The sequence below is a fragment of the Olea europaea genome, unplaced genomic scaffold (genome assembly GCF_002742605.1).
Source record: "Olea europaea var. sylvestris unplaced genomic scaffold, O_europaea_v1 scaffold1001, whole genome shotgun sequence".
Taxonomy (NCBI): domain Eukaryota; kingdom Viridiplantae; phylum Streptophyta; class Magnoliopsida; order Lamiales; family Oleaceae; genus Olea; species Olea europaea.
In genome coordinates, this window is record NW_019227325.1 from 157,756 (window position 1) to 174,399 (window position 16,644).

General features: G+C 33.2%; 1 protein-coding gene and 1 long non-coding RNA gene across 3 annotated transcripts; both read left to right on the forward strand.

The window, feature by feature from the left end:
- Nucleotides 1-2,365: 2,365 nt before the first annotated feature.
- LOC111372465 lies at nucleotides 2,366-8,991 on the forward strand. Of its 2 annotated transcripts, none has more exons than XM_022994815.1 (7): nucleotides 2,366-2,791; nucleotides 3,705-4,502; nucleotides 5,580-5,932; nucleotides 6,925-7,136; nucleotides 7,663-7,919; nucleotides 8,005-8,183; nucleotides 8,324-8,991. In XM_022994815.1, the coding sequence occupies exons 1-7, from the start codon at nucleotides 2,554-2,556 to the stop codon at nucleotides 8,405-8,407; spliced, it is 2,121 nt and encodes a 706-aa protein (XP_022850583.1). In that variant the 5' UTR covers nucleotides 2,366-2,553; the 3' UTR covers nucleotides 8,408-8,991. The 2 variants fall into 2 exon arrangements, with proteins under 2 accessions (XP_022850583.1, XP_022850582.1); XM_022994814.1 differs by having other exon boundaries at nucleotides 2,367-2,791; nucleotides 3,702-4,502.
- A 1,187-nt stretch (nucleotides 8,992-10,178) lies between these two features.
- On the forward strand, nucleotides 10,179-11,370 carry LOC111372458. Its single transcript, XR_002698774.1, has 3 exons — nucleotides 10,179-10,547; nucleotides 10,617-10,741; nucleotides 10,938-11,370. It is a non-coding gene; the product is annotated as an uncharacterized LOC111372458 (long non-coding RNA).
- Nucleotides 11,371-16,644: the final 5,274 nt, after the last annotated feature.

A 16,644-nucleotide genomic window follows, 5' to 3' on the forward strand; every position in this document is an offset into this window, starting at 1 on the left:
TTTAAGATGTGCTGAGATGAGACATAGTGATCATGTTGTGTACATGATCCAGTCGCCTTGATAGTGATTATTTTGTTTACATGATCCAATCACTTTGATAAGGTATTAAGATGATATTATAACAAGTAATCGAAATGAATTTCGCTATCCATTAAACCCGTTTAGTAGTTAGATCGAGTTCTCGATTTGAGAATGCCTGGAGGAATGAACATAAGGAGAACTCAAGTTAAGTATTGAGGAATACTTGAACTAGGATCTATATGATGTTATTTGTTTACAAAGAATATGACATATGTCCTAAGAAAGGGAGAAAATATTGTAGCACGTGTTTCATACCGCGTGTGCTTTAACGACCAATATTGGGTAAATGAGTAAATGGATCCCTGCTTCCTCATTGTGTGAGATCCTGAGGTTTATGTAACCTCATATATACCCTTATGACTTTTGACTATTTCTTGAGGTTTTATTTTAGTGTTGCTACTTTAGGATGTTATCAATTGCTATGATTGATTCGGTTTGATGGGGCATGTCTAGGAAAGCAGCTGATTTAAAATCGAAGGATTCAAGTAGGAAAGGAAAACTATTTTGACCAACATTTATGTTTGTATTCACCGGCCGGACAATTGTGTTTAACCATTTGGGGTATAGAATGCAATTGTGAATACAATGATATGGTGTGGAGTTCGAGTATGTTCCACAAATGCTCGAGGGATCGGAAATACTTGAATTAATGTTGGAAAATGAGTTTGGGGCATAGCGAGATGTGATGTTCCTCCTCTAGTAGAGCTACTATATATCCCTAACAGGTTTATAGTACCGTGAGCTCTAATATTATTCGTTGGTCGTACGATTTATTTATCGTATGAATATTTGTGAGATAGATCTTGGGAAGAATCTAAGGTGTGACATTTGTTGTCACTTGTGGTTCGGATCAATCCCATCATGTGCGAGTGGGAAATGTTGGAAATTACAAATAATAGGTCGCCCATGTGGGGTGACCCGACCCGTAGGATCTTATAAGGGTTGGAGGGGGTGATTTGAATTTAGAATTCAAACCCATATCTCCCAAGCAACCACTTGAAACTTTCATATAGAAGTTATAGAAAAGAGGGGGAAAATGCATGACATGAAAAAAAATGGTGAAAAAATTGGTATGGAAATTCACCTCAAAATTGGAAAGTCCATAGAATAACATTTTTGGCATGAAATCTCACAAGAAATGACACTTAGATTGTAGACAATAATCCCCTTCCATTGTGATCGGGATTTGGATCATTAGAGTACAAGAAAATAAAAATTTTGAAGATTTGACAGTAAGGTGATTCAACCATATAAAGATATTGAAATTCATCATTTCAAGTAAGTTTGTTGACCCGAAATTCATGTCAAAATATGTTACGATTTTCCTACAGTTTAGTACTACTCACTTTAATGGAGAAGAGATGGATCGCAAATGCAGTGCTTCAAAGTTAGTGAAGCGACTTAACGAGTAGAAAGCAAGTTGTAAATTTCAATTTTTTATTATTATTTTTAATATCTTATTCTCGCCATTTCACAAAAGTAGGCTTGTTTTTATTTTTACACAGATTAAGAATACATAATTTGCATGGTTAGGAATATATATTTCTTACATTTTTTTATATACTTGTAAGATCTAAATAAGAGTAGTTTATGTATGTTGATAATAAGAAACATTAAATAAGGATATATTATAAAACTAAAAGAGCTTACTATACTCTCAATTAGGAAAGTGATTTATAATTTGGAATATATGAAAAAGAGAAACAAGTCTATCTTGGGGTCATTTTCAATTGTCACATCAGTTGAAGCACTTCACCTTAAATTTTTTGTCCACTGCTAGGAAGAAAATCTAAGCATCATGAGATTGAAGGAAAATGCTAAGTGAATGGGGACAAGGTCGAGGTGGTGTCATCTGGCCCTTGATCTCACAATTCACATGATGACTTAGGAAAGACGTTTGCATCATTGAGGACTCACTGTGTAAGAAAAAATTGCACTTATGGTCCTCTACTTATTGCTCTATTAGTAAGTTTTTATTTTTTATTTTTTATTTTTATATCAACTTTAAAAAGAAGCAAGTCAATATTTTAATGACACAATCAATTTAAAAAACGTTATATCATACATAACTATCACAAAAACTAACATTTCAAAATTTTGCACATTATCTAATGTAGAAAAGCAAAATTTTCATAAAGTTAAAAACTATTAATCACGTGAAGGTTTAACGAAGATTATTTTTTAATAGTTAAGAATCCATTATGCAACTATAATGAAATATCAGCGCCGTAGTAAGGCAATGCAACGGAGGCAGGGGTGTTTCAGTAATTACATGGCATCTAAAATCCAGAAAACAAAACCCACCTTCGTCTCCCCATCGCACCGCTACAATACACTATCCCCCAGATTCTCTCCGGCGAACGGACTTTCCAATCCCCATTGTACCCTACGAAAACTCCATAATTCCCATCGAATCCTAAACCCACGTCTCACACACATACATACACTGTATCAATACCTCATAATGCTCGAATGGCTCAGTACAGGCAATCCGGAGGTTTCTTCAACGGCTATGGCGGCATGCGAAACGGCGGCGATCACCTCTCGATCGGAGTGCGAGGTGGCGGAACCACTTCCTCGGCCCCGTACCACCACCGCCGTCGATTGAAAGAGCCGCACAGTTACAAGATCTCGATCAGATGCTGCATTGTGATACTCGCCTTCATTCTCTCCATTTCGGCTTTTTTCTATTTTGCTTTGCAAACTAAAGGTACACATCGTGATCTATTGGATTGTATGAGTGTGATTTTGATTAATTGTGGAATTTGTGATTTTGATTATTTTTTTTATTTGAGTTTTCACTGTGTGTGAATTTAGTTTTAGTCGATAATATTGATTAATGCAAGTTATTGGAAATGAAAGGAGACTGAAGAAATTGTAAGTGATTGGACTGTGTGATTATTAGATTGATAGTCATCACTGATCAAACCTTTAGTGTCTACTGTGATTACTAGTTTGTTGTTTTTGAAGGGAGAGGATTTACATATTCAGAAGCAGAAAGTATTGGTATAGATTATGAATTTCAAATTTAGAGAAGGGGCAGATCTACAGCGTCCCCGTGCATTTGTGAATCAGAAATGTGGTGCAGTTGGAGCTTAGACATTTTTTTTTTCTATTTTACTCTGTGTACTAAAGAAATTTCAGCTGCGAAAGAGAATGTTCTTGTAGTAGTATTAATTCCAATAATTATTGTGATAACAATTATATAGGTCAAATTTTGAATATTATGATGCATTGGCGATGCATAAGATTTCATATCATGGAATTGAAAAGAAGTTTGGAAATTTGGTAAAATACGTGGTTATAAACTTCAATTTAGATATAAACTCAAGTAAAAGCTTCCGTTCGACATGTTCATCTACAAGTGCTTAGTATTTGAATACAGTCTATCGATTTTGGGACTGTTATGTTTCCTTATTTGTTCACGTTGTGTTTGTTAATATGGAACTAGGCCTCAAGATTGGAGTTCGCGAAAAATGAATTCAAATTGAATGGAAACATTTAAAATTCCATTGTCTATGCTCTAACCTGTGCATTCAATCATAGCATTAGAATTTTATTAGTCCATGTTAGTTAATAGTTAATAATATGACATTTAATTAATCTGTCCATGTAAGCAGCAGAAACAAACTGGCATAGGGCTCAAGACGATGATATAGAAAATGATACCGATTTTCTCATGAACGTGACCCGAACGCAGAAATCCGAAGAGCTCAAGTTTGGACATGGATCTGTTTTGCATGGTCGGGATTCACGTTATTGGGACAAGGACGACAGAAGAAGAGATGAAGATTACAGTGAAGAGGAAATGGAGCGAGGCTGGGATGATTCCACAAATAAGGTTCACGCTGCAATGAGAATTAGGGATAAGAAATCTTCTACTTCTGATTCTCATAAAGTTTTAAATAACAGAAGAAATGGTTTATACAATGAGGCCGGGCGTGACGAACTAAAAATGTATGAAGCTGAATACGAGGCTTCTTTAAAGGGTACTGAACAGTCAAAACATGTACATAGCAATAAAAATCAGCAATCAGGCGATGCTGCTTGGAGGAAGCATGGATCTGCTGATGCTGATGATGAATACGATGATGGTATCGATTTACAGGATGACCAAATCGAAGAATATGATGATGTTGGACATGATGATGAGGAGCATTCTGGTGTCCATGAATCCCGTAGCACTGATGGAGAATCTTCTCACGTGCACAATTCTAGAGACAAAATCCGAAAAAATATTGAGGAGGCTGTTAAAGTTTCCACTGATTTGTCCAACGAGGAATCACTTCCAAACTCTCAGCATTCCAAAGTCATTGTCAATTCCAGGCATGTCAGTTTTCTTGATGGTCAATCTGTTCGAAGAACAACTCCTGATAGGCGCTCAGGTTCCAAAAAGAAGACAAAACGTCGGAGAACCTCTGGTAATCATTTGTTCCGATAATTGCACAAGTTACTTGGAATAAGAAGTTGACCAATTTTTTGTTAATGCACAGGTTACTTGTTTTCTTTGGTCAGTTTTTGGTTCTGCGTGAATTAAAATAATGTACCCTGCTGATACTGTATTTGACATAGCACGACTCTTATTCGATTCTATGAAGTTTTTTATCCATATCATAACTCTGAAGTAAGTTTGTTGATATTAAAAATCAACACACATAATAACAAACTAAGCCTTATTCCTAATAACAGCTAAATAATTCCTTTTCAGCTGCTCTTTCTGATTGATCACTATACCTCTCCCTCTTCTAACTTGTTCTATGTAAATTTCATCACTCTTATGAACATGCGTCTCTTACATCTACATCCATCTTAATATTCTCTATTCTGCTACTCTCATCTTATTAAATTTTGCCCTTTAACAGCACAACTCTTAGTCCTATAACGCCTAGAAAGTCTAATTAGTGTCATGTAGAAATTACATTTTAACCTTAAAAAGAGTCCACTATAATGCAGTACATCACATCATCAATTCCTTCTGCCTTGTTGATAAATAATAATTGAACATAGATTTAACACAAATACTTTTTGGGACGACATGAACATCTTCGTGGGCCTTGATAATCTCCTTATTCCTGAAGGACATTCAATATATTTAAGACTAACAAACTAAAGAAATACAAAGAAAATAGCATAAGTTGCTTTTCAAGGACGGAAAATGAAATAGGTATTTTATCAGTACTGAGTACTTGACTACTTGGTGTAATGAATGAATGGTTAACAATTTTTCAACTGTATTACTATATTGACAAGTAGCTTGACATTGCATAGACTGAATCAACTAATGTACCAAAATGACCTATTCTATAACGTCTGTGCAGCGTGGGAAATATTAATTGAAATAAAGGCTAGTGTTAATGGTTAACATGAGCATATTGAAATTTAAGCAAAACAAAATTAAATTTTATGATGCTTAGCATGTTAAATGTTTGAAATAACTAGATGAGATATTTTCCTCGCTTTTACTAAATTTGTTATTGGTTTCAACTCCAAAATTCCAGGTTCCTGTGAGATGAAGATGTTAAACGCATCTTCACTGCTTGTAGAGCCTTTAGAAAGTAGAAAATTTGCAAGATTTTCCCTACAATATACAGAAACAGAAGAGAAACCCATTGAAGAGGAAAGATGGGAACCCAAATTCGCTGGACATCAGAGTCTCAAAGAAAGGGAAGAATCCTTTACTGCCCGTGATCAGAAAATAAACTGTGGCTTTGTGAAAGGTCCAACAGGATCTCCAAGTACAGGATTCGACTTGGCTGAAGATGATGCAAAATACATTAGTAGTTGTCACATTGCTGTGATGTCTTGTATATTTGGGAATTCAGATCGCTTGAGATCACCAATGGGTAAAACGGTACATTACCCCTTCCCACTTTATTGTTCTTTATCAAGTTAAGGGCGGTTATATTGCCAGCACAATTTTAGTACATCACATTTTAATTGTAGTTAAACTCCCCAATCTTTGCTTATTGTAGCAATTATTTTTTAAATTTTTTACGTCGAATTCTTATCTTTAACCTTCCATTAATTAGTACCTCTTGTCCTTAATGATGATTTATATTAAAATAATTTTTTATCATGCTTTGAAATGAGGAAAAAAATATAATTTCCTCCTTTTTTTAATTATTAAAAAAATATGATGGAAAAATAAGTTGTTTTATGTCATTTCAATGGACTTTTGGACATAAAACTGTTATTTTATTAAAAAATGTGTTAACTATTGAAAAATTGTTAAAGGCATAAGTGTCATAAAGAGCAAAGATTAAAAACCTTAAGTGCAATTAAAAGGTGGTGCAAAAAATAAAAATTGTGGTGGAAGTATAATTACCCTTAAGTTAATTAAAAGAGCAAAATAAAATGAAATATGGAAAATGACTAACACAGATTAGAATGTCAGTTTAGGGGGTTTGATATAATCAATCTGAAAAATTGAAAAGTGTTCTATAAATCTGTTTCTTCTTCTTCTTCATTTTTTTTCCTCCTTGTTTTAAGTGGAAAACAGAAATGGAAAAACATGCTTTAATATGCAGGTCACTTGGCTTTTTATGAATTTTTTAACACATCACTGGTGTTCCATTTGTTAGAATGAATAAAGCTTGGATAATGAAATCTGATTGTTGTCTTTTTCTATGCTGACCAGCTTTGCCTGTTTATATGGTTGGCATCCCCATTAGCATCTCATCAACTAAATCACGTGGCTTATTTTCCTATTCCAAACCACGATACAGCACTATATCCCCATCTGCATCAGTGTTTCATAGTCCAGTTTGTGAAGTTGAACTTGTAGCATCTAATGAGCTGGTTAATGCTTCTGATCTAACCTATTTTGTTGTTTTATAAATTCAGGTCTCTCGTCTGTCAAGGAAAAATGTATGTTTTGTAATGTTTGTGGATGAAATTACTTTACGCATGCTTTCTTCAGAAGGTCATATGCCAGATAGAATGGGCTTTATTGGGCTGTGGAAGATTGTGGTTGTGAAGAATCTTCCTTACACTGACATGCGGAGAGTTGGGAAGATACCAAAGTTTTTGCCACACCGTCTTTTTCCTTCAGCCAGGTACGTTAAATGCTTTTTGTTTTATGTAATGGTTCCATGTTTGGGCTCATGTTGTCTGTACCATTTTCTAATTTTGGGTGATAATAGATTTGAGTTTCTAGTCTATGTAAGAAGAATAAACTTATTTCATAATTGATAATTCATTTGTGTGTGCTGGGTCTGCTATTAAATAGTGAGATTGAATAACCTTATAAAATTCAACACAAATACTTACATTATTCAATTTCTGGGAATTTATGAATTTATACTTCGAGTTGTGCCAAACTAACAACCGTTGTTGGATTTCAGATGAAAATATAAGAAAGTGCACAGCGATTAATTATCCATTTTGTTGTGATTTTCAAACAAAATATTTTTAATCATGGAGGGGGTATTGAGTTCTGCAATGGATATAAGAAGATCAATCATGAAATTCTTGACTCGATTTTCAGCTACGCCATAATAAAAATATATTTTGCATTCTACTCTTATCTAAATGTTCCGTTTGTGTTTTACTTTATCCATTTGCTCCTGGAAATTATTTCAGGTACTCAATTTGGTTGGATAGTAAACTTCGCCTCCAACTCGATCCGATGCTTATCTTGGAATATTTCCTATGGAGGAAAGGTTATGAATATGCTATATCTAATCACTATGACCGCCATTGTTTGTGGGAAGAGGTTGCCCAAAATAAGAAGCTTAACAAGTACAACCATACTGTTATAGACGAACAGTTTGCATTCTATCAAGGCGATGGGATGAAAAAGTTTAATGCATCAGATCCGAACAGGCTTCTTCCGAGCAGTATGATTTTGTCATTTCCATTGTGTTTGAAATCTTCTCTCAGCATAATCTTTGTCCGTGTATAATATTTTTGTTTCTTTAACAGATGTACCTGAAGGGTCTTTTATTGTTAGGGCCCACACACCAATGTCAAACCTGTTCTCTTGCCTTTGGTTTAACGAGGTCGAACGGTTCACTCCTCGTGACCAGCTAAGTTTTGCGTATACATATCACAAGTTGAGAAGGATGAATCCAGAGAAACCCTTTTATCTTAATATGTTCAAGGTGAGCCCTCCATTGCATCTTAAATCTAATTGAGCATAACCTACATGGTAAAGTTGGCCAAACATTTTCAGTGTTCTTGTGCACTTCAGTACTTGTTTTCTTTTGTGATATCGTCTAAATGCCGTTTACATGTAATACAGGACTGCGAGAGGCGAAAGATTGCAAAGTTGTTCCATCACAGGTCCGAGGAGAGAAGGAATACTGCCGAACATGAGACGGCATAGTTTTCAACATGATGTTGAGTTTATCTTAGAAACTGATTCATTTTTTTGCACAAAATGAATCACCAGGAGTAAACCGTTTCTTTCTGAGTAATTTGCAAAGTTGCAGTGTGTTGATTCTGATATCACACAATGAGTAAATTGCCAAATTACCGTGAAGAATGACAGTGCATACTGCTTTAATTGACATGAAAAAAAAGAAAAAAAAAGTTCAGTTTTGGTGGCTCCTCATTCTGCTTGGAGGAAAATGGATATTAAATTCCTGGAGCCCATGTTCATTTTAATCTCCAATGTCATATGGAAGATAGAAATATGAAGCACGCAATATTTTTATACTAGATATTCAATAATGGTCATTCAATTTCACTCTACTTTTTCAGAATTCTTGGTGCCATTTTGTTCTAGAATGATATATTTTAGTGGGATATTCAATTCTGTACAAGACATGATGCTTGGGTATTTTCTTATAGGATTCTGTAATTTAGCCTTCAAAAACTTATTTTCCTTGTATATGTTGACGGATTTATGTGGATTTAGTATTCTCCAAGAATTTTATTGATTATTTATTAGTGTCCTGAAATTTATTAGATGGTTGGAAGTGTCGATTGTTGGAATAAAGTTGACTAGAAAGAAACTGGCGTACTTTGTTATAATTGGGTTGACTATATTCTAATTTTTATTTTTTATTTTGTCTATGGTTGTACTTGAAGAAAAATAGTTCTCGACTTGAAAGTGTTCTCCTGGATTCTGATAGAGCGCCATCAGTCTGAATGGTTAATTGGATGTCTGTCGTACAGAAGGACCTTGATTGCTCCGTTTTGGTAAGTCATGAGCTGCTGTTTTTGCATTTTTAGATTGAAGTATTGTCTAATCTAAGATGTCAAATGTGTAATATTTATTTCAAAATTTTGATACTTCTGTACAATATTCTTTTAACTATTTAGTACGCTACAAGTATCTTGGTTCTCCATAAACAATTGCAATGAACACCTTAAAAAATGCAAAAACTCACCTTCTAATGTCATTTAGATGTGGGGCCAGGTTCAGAAAAATTGGTATTTTTTTATTTTTATTTTTAATTTTTTTTGCTTCGACAATCATAAAAATAGAGGCAGTTTTAGGCTGTTGTTGACAAAAGGAATAGCCTCAATTTTTTTTCCTTTTTAAAATTAGGCATTAATTAAATATTTGTCAAATTTGCATAAGCATCCTTTATAAGATTACAAGAAGATTAATGTATAATTAATCAATGGAGGACTCCTCATGTAAACATCTTCGTTACATTAGATTAGATGCGAGCCATCTATCTGGTTGTTGATGATCTTGCAAAATGATGCAAACCAATGAACTATCTATCAAATTGTTGACTAGACCATTCTAATGGCAGTATTAGAACTTCAGTATCTACATAATCTATATCCTTTTTTTTTTCTTTTTTTTTTAATGACCATGGGTGTCCGGACTATTTACGCGCACCTCGATTAAGTCCACGAGCCCCTAAAATTTACAGCCACGTACTCACCCAATGGCTCAGTATCTACATAAATTATATCCTGATCCAATAAATTGTTGTTTTGAAAAAACAATTCTCAATCACGAACCAAACAAAAAGGTCAAAACACAATAAAGATATACATTCAACACTTTCAATCATCCTCAATATTTTTAAATTGTGAATATATATGAGAAATCAAACTCAAATGTGCAAGAAAACCATGATGAACAAATGGAATATGTATTATGTTTATGTCAGTAAACCGAATTCCTTGTTGGCAAAATTTTGCTCTCCAATCAATGCTACACAGTAAATGTTAAAGTTGATGGATATTACGTAATGAATGTGTAGGGTTCGGGAAGTAATATTAAAACAATATAGGTTTGGGAATTGGTAGTTATCGATTTCTGTTTCGGGAATGAAGAAGAATTTGGGTACCTAACCATTACCTTCCTTGTGTTCTGCAATACTTTGCCCGCAAATTTGTCTACTGCTGCATAGTTTGAGCAATGAGAGATGATTGATCTATTACTCAACGCAATTCACCTTGTATAACTATTATCTGTTCTGCTACCTGACCTACTACCCTTGTAGATGGTAGAAATGGTGGAAATTCTGATTACGAGGGCTCTCGTCGACAAGGCAGAGGTATGGTGAATTATTTAGAGTATATGCTATGAGAAGTTCGATTTCTATATAAATTTTCCCTATTTACAGAGTATATTACTGAATCCCTGACATTGAAGAAGAAGATTACCATCGTACGCGATACAGAGATATATTTCTCAAAGAGAATCTCAGACTATGAATCACGAAGAACCTCAGATCTTGATTCCAGACCGGTAAGTTTTAGTCAGCAATTATTCCTTTCTTCGTTTTTATTATATTCTGTTCCCACCCACCTCAAAGAAAAAAGAAAAATCGGGTTGAGGATGAAGAGAGAAGAAAATATAAAAAAAAAAAAGAGGACTCACTGTCGGCGGACCTTTTCTTTTCTGCATCACGAATCATTCATAATTTAATTGATTTGGTTTACAGGAGAAAAATCCACGATTTCGTGAGCATGGTAATTCTGATGATGATGATGAGGAAGATGACCGTTAACAGTTTTGGAATGCCAGTACGTAATTTAAGGTGATGTCAAAATCCAATAAAATATCGAGTTTTTCAATTGGAATAAACAATATTTCCGCCCATCCTGGCCGACGATGGCTCTGCACATTGAAACGTCAGCCCTGAGATTAATAGTTCATCTAGAACTGTTCTCACCGGTGCCCTAAATGATTATGATCATCTGAAATATTGAGCACAAACTCAAGCATGCCTTGTTTTTTCGGAAAATATCGGTTCTAAATTTTCTTCGGATGTCTTACAATGATTAATAGTGTGTCACACTCGTTATTTATGATATTAGGGTATAGTTAAACAATAATGCTATTTAGGGGCATCGACAGGTGTGCCAACCATGTCTCCTATTTTTTAACCTTGTCACTGTAGTAAAACTTGAAAATATTTGGTCAAAGCATCCGATCAACAAATCGGTAGCCATATTGACCTGTTAAAAGTTTAAATAAAAATATTAAGAAATAAGTCATATTCTATTTTGAAAATTATAGCGGGTTATATTCTAAAATTAAGAAAATATGAGAGAAATAGAAGAGAATGGGAGATCAAGTATATTAGATTTTTATAACAATGATCCTTATATGTAGTATTTCAATAGGAGTTACAATTAGATTATACTTTTTTGAAGCAAAATTTTTTTTAGATAAGATTAACTAGTAATTCCTTGTTAGAGAATTTTCAATGTTAGTGCTGATTACTTGAAAATTTTCTCAAATATAGACAACGTCGGGAAAAAATCATCTCCTCTAAAATGATCAACACTATGTCAAACACACGTAGCAAGGAAAAAATATAAATATTGTCTGCCTGAATGTAGATACTTTGTTAGACACGCTAAAGAGGAATTATTTAATGTCTTGGATGGAGGTGAATACGTTTCAGTTTAGATGATTACTTTATTGGCTAATATATCGTCTCTGTAAACTCGATACCAATCCTATATTTGTTTGAGTCTTATTAGAATAGCTATGTTGTAGATTTCTGGGTATGAAACAAATTTTAAATCAAACAACTTATAGTGGTTTGAAATTTCTTCAAATCAAATCAAATTAATCACTTTTTTTGATTTACGTTAGTCAAAAATTACGGTTTAGCAAACAAAAAAGTAACAAATATTGAACAAGTCAAATTATAAATATTAGTCTAAAATCTCACTAATTTGACCTTAAAATTTCAAAGACAACCGCAACGAAAAGAATTTAACATAATTGATACAAACAAAATTATTGCTCAGCTAAAAGTTTAAAGGAGCCCAATACAAATTCAAACAAACAGTGAAATATCAATAAAATATAGTAAATAATTATCAAAAATAAAAGGGTAAATTAACCTGAAAATTGAGTCAAAATTCAAGAAAATTATTAATAGAATGACAATAAATAGTATGAGTTTGAATTAAAATATAGATTTAATTGTTTACTCAATTGATGGGACGACTAATAAATATGTTTAGCATTTAAGCCAATTTGAGGTTTTTGCATTCTCAATTGTAATGATTCATGGATAATTGGGTATGGTTTAATTAATTAATTGGGTGTTAGTTGAATTAGGTTGGTTATTAGGTTTAATTGGGTTTGTTTTAATACGGATGTGTCGTTTTAATTAAGATTTATTTCGTTTTATTTTAGTTGAATAAATTTTAATTTAATTTCAAAATTATTTTTTAAAAACGATTTGCAATAAGTGAAACATAATCAAATCACTTCAAGGCGGTTTGATTTGTTTCAAAATCAAAACATTGATGAATTTACATCAATCCAATTCAATGATATCGGAAAATTGATTTTGATTCAATTTTATGATTTAATAGTTACATTGTTCAGCCTTAACCTGAGACATGTTGCTCTAGCATTTAAATTTTAGTGTAGGAGTGACCAAATGCATGGAATTTTCCCTGTAGTCTCGCACTAGTGCATCAAAATGCGACGATTAATCATATAGATCAAAGTGAGACGGGACGCGACATGATGCGATGTGACCAATGATTAAAGACCTTCCTCGCTTCGTCACAAATTTTCAAGGTAATATCTCCGTTTACAGTCTCGTTCAATTAATTATTTTTAAATGTTATTATTAATTTTTTAATAACTAAAATTAATAGATAAGGGGTAGCATTTGGGAAATTCGGGATGGGACAATGTTCTCTGGTAGATCGTCAATACTTGTTTCTTCATTTTCTTCATAATTCATTCATTTTTTCGCCTCTAGTTCCTAGCTCTTTATAATGATTTTTGTCTTGATCATTGATAAGTGTTTTTGTATACTTATTTACATCACAAACATGACTTAAATACAAGTAAAATGATTGAATTGTTACTTAACTTTGTTAAATTCATGCAATGTAGGTAATTCTATGGAAATAGCGGAATTCAGGAGAAAAGAGCCGAAAAAGGACCAAATTGGAGCAAAATGAAAATTCAGGGACCAAATTGCAATTATTTGAAAGTTGACCCGATGAACACATCAAGCAATTGATCAAGCCAAGCACCAATTGGAAGTAATAATGGAACATTGGAGCAACTAGAAACAAGAGAGGAGGTCAATGAGTGAAGGAATGAAACTTGAGGATCAAAATGACTCAAATTAGAAATTCGCTCTACTATGCGGTCGCATAGTATAAAACCTATGCGGTCGCGAGTGACCCTCCAGGGATTAAAAACGCCATTTTTCATATACCTATGCAGTCGCATAGGTATAACTTTTCCCAAATTTTTGCAGTTTCCTTATATGATTGTAACTCCTTTAGTAACCTAATTTGGATGGGTTTAAATAGCAAATAAACATCCAGAAGCCGCATGAACGATTTGGGAGGCAAAAACATTCATCTTGGAGAGGATTTGAAGGCAAGAACAAGAATTGATGCGAAGATTTACAAGATTTCTTCAAGTTTTGATAACCCGGTGATGTATTTTATTCAAAACTTGTTAAATTTCGTTATTTTTATCATGATAGGCTAGATTTCTGCAACTAGGTGATCGATGAACCATGCAATTATTATTAAACTTGTTATTTCATGATTTTGAATTCATAGTTCGATGGGATATTTGAATGGATTATATTGCTTTATTTATTTTCACAATTAATGTGCACTTAATTTGTATGAACTTGGTGGTTTAATTCTGAATTTGAGAAAATTGGATTAAACTCGACATATATAATTCATCATAGGGTTTGATAGGGGATAGAAATATACCCCTATGCCCTATGTAAATCTTTAATTACTCACAAAAAGATTACGTGCGTTCTTGTATAATTGCATTTGTCATAGAGATATAGGCTGGTGATTTATGAGAATAGGTTCAATACATCTCGAGAGAGTATTGAATAGATTTAGGAGCATTGATTTGTCAAATTCTTATTGAATTATCAAAATTGTGAAATTAGGGTTTAATTAGTAATTATTTGGGGATTTGTGATTCTAGTGCATTCGTTTTACATAGATTTTCATAAATTGACAATAGATTTCATTTATTTTCATAACATTTCGTAATTGAGTCATTCGTTAAGTGAATTTAAGTAATTAGGGTTTGATTTGAAATTAGGGTTTTTCAATTTGGGGATTTCCCCCAAAATTAGGGCTTTTAATTCTAAAATTCATCTTGAATCAATTAGTTTCGGTTAAGGCTAAAATAAATAAAATTGAACTACTTTTTCTCTGTGGGACGCTACTCGGACTTCTAAAGTCCACTTTATTACTTGTCACGACCTGTACACTTGCGGTAATTTAAATCGAAAGAAATATTTCGCGAACAATCATCTCCAATCTTGTTCACAACAGGCTAAAACACTTCATTTTCTTGTCACTTCTCCATGAAACATTATAGCCCCATTTTTTGGAGTTAGTGATTTATTTTTATTTTTATTTTTTAATGTGTAGTTAAAAAGTAAGGAAAGATTTGAGTTTATATGTAAAATTATTTTATTGGGAGAATGTATGATTGAAAATGAGTTTCGAAAAAAAATGCGTTCAGAGAAAATGGGGCTCAAACAAGCGCTAAGTGTGAAAGTTTCAATTTACAATTATACAAATAAGGAAAAAATATAAGTGAAAATTACACCCATCCATGTTTTTTAATTTCTAATTTCAAAATTCAAGTTTAAAAATTACTTATACAAAAATCAGGTCATAAATTTTTCTTTTTAATACTAAAAATATTATTATTTAATTTCTCAATATCCTATCCTTTCTCTACCTAAATCATATCCACCAAAATCCCAAACCCTAAAAATGGCAAATCTCCCTTCTCCCTAAAAATTAAATTCACACTGCCCTCATCTCTCTTCCATATCTCCATGCCGATCAACCCCTTCCATAATCTCCAGTGTCGATCAACAGCTTCCACCATCTCTGGCACCAATCACCCATTCATTCACTAGTGAATGTGCGCAACGAGTATAGTAACTCGCATCGCTGTGAGGCATCACTCACAGTAGCACCACTACGAGTCGATCTCTACTATTTGTACTGCACACAGTGACCCTTGCTGCGTGTAGTATAGCCAGTAACCATTCCTTGAGCGTGCATCGCTGCACACAGTTTTAGTGCAATCTATTTTCTTCATTTGCATTTGTGTTTCTCTATTTGGTGCGATATCTTTGTCATCTCCTCTATTTTCTATTCATTTGTTTAGTGTGGTGTTGATGGCAGATGGTTGTAGTGGTACGGTGGTGGAGCTGATGGTGACGAGTTTGGGGAATTTTTTATTTTATTATTATTATTTTTTTGTGGTTGTGGTAAGATGGTGATGATGTTGTGTTTGTGGTAAGATGGTGATGATGGATTTACAGAGAAGGTGGTTGTGGTGATTGTTAGTACGTGCAGGTAGTGGCAACAGTAAGGTGGTGGTTTTGGAGGTACAGGTAGTGGTGGTGGGCGGAATATCTTGGTTGTTTGTAATTTGGTTGATTGTGATAATAAATCATGTGACAAATTATTTGAGATTTTGACCAATAAATTGAATATTTTGTTACCAATGAATAGTATGTGATTGATAATTTATGACTAATAAATAATGTGATTGATAATTTTTTACCTAAAAGTTTGAGTCGCGACTTATAAAATTTGTGGTTTGTGATCGAGTAAATTATGACTTATAAATTTTTTGATTTGTGACCTATAAAATTTTTGAATTGCGATCATAAAATAATTTGTAGTATATAAAAATTTTGATTTGTGACCGAAAAATAAAATGTGACAAACTAATTTGTTAATTTGTAATCAAATTGTATGGATCTGTGACCTAAATATATTTAATTAATTAAATATATAATTAATTAATTAAATCATAAATAAATTTTAATAAATATCTGATTTTTTAAATTTGAAACCTTTATTCTTAATTTTGAAATGAATAATCCTTAATCTCTTAGCTATGAATTTTTTCCAAAAAATAAATAAGCAATAATCCTACTTTAAAAGAATGGCTCTAGTTTTACTGTTCATTATTGGCCCATTGTGTTCACCTTTGGCTCATTTGGAACTGGTTTGAAACTACTTACTAAAATATCCTAAAAGAAACCATGTTATAATTGTTCAACTGGTATTTTTCTTAGCAAAACCTTAACCCTTCTTCGTGAAATTCAGAAAACCTTGGCAAATTAGTTCCCCTTTCCATTCATT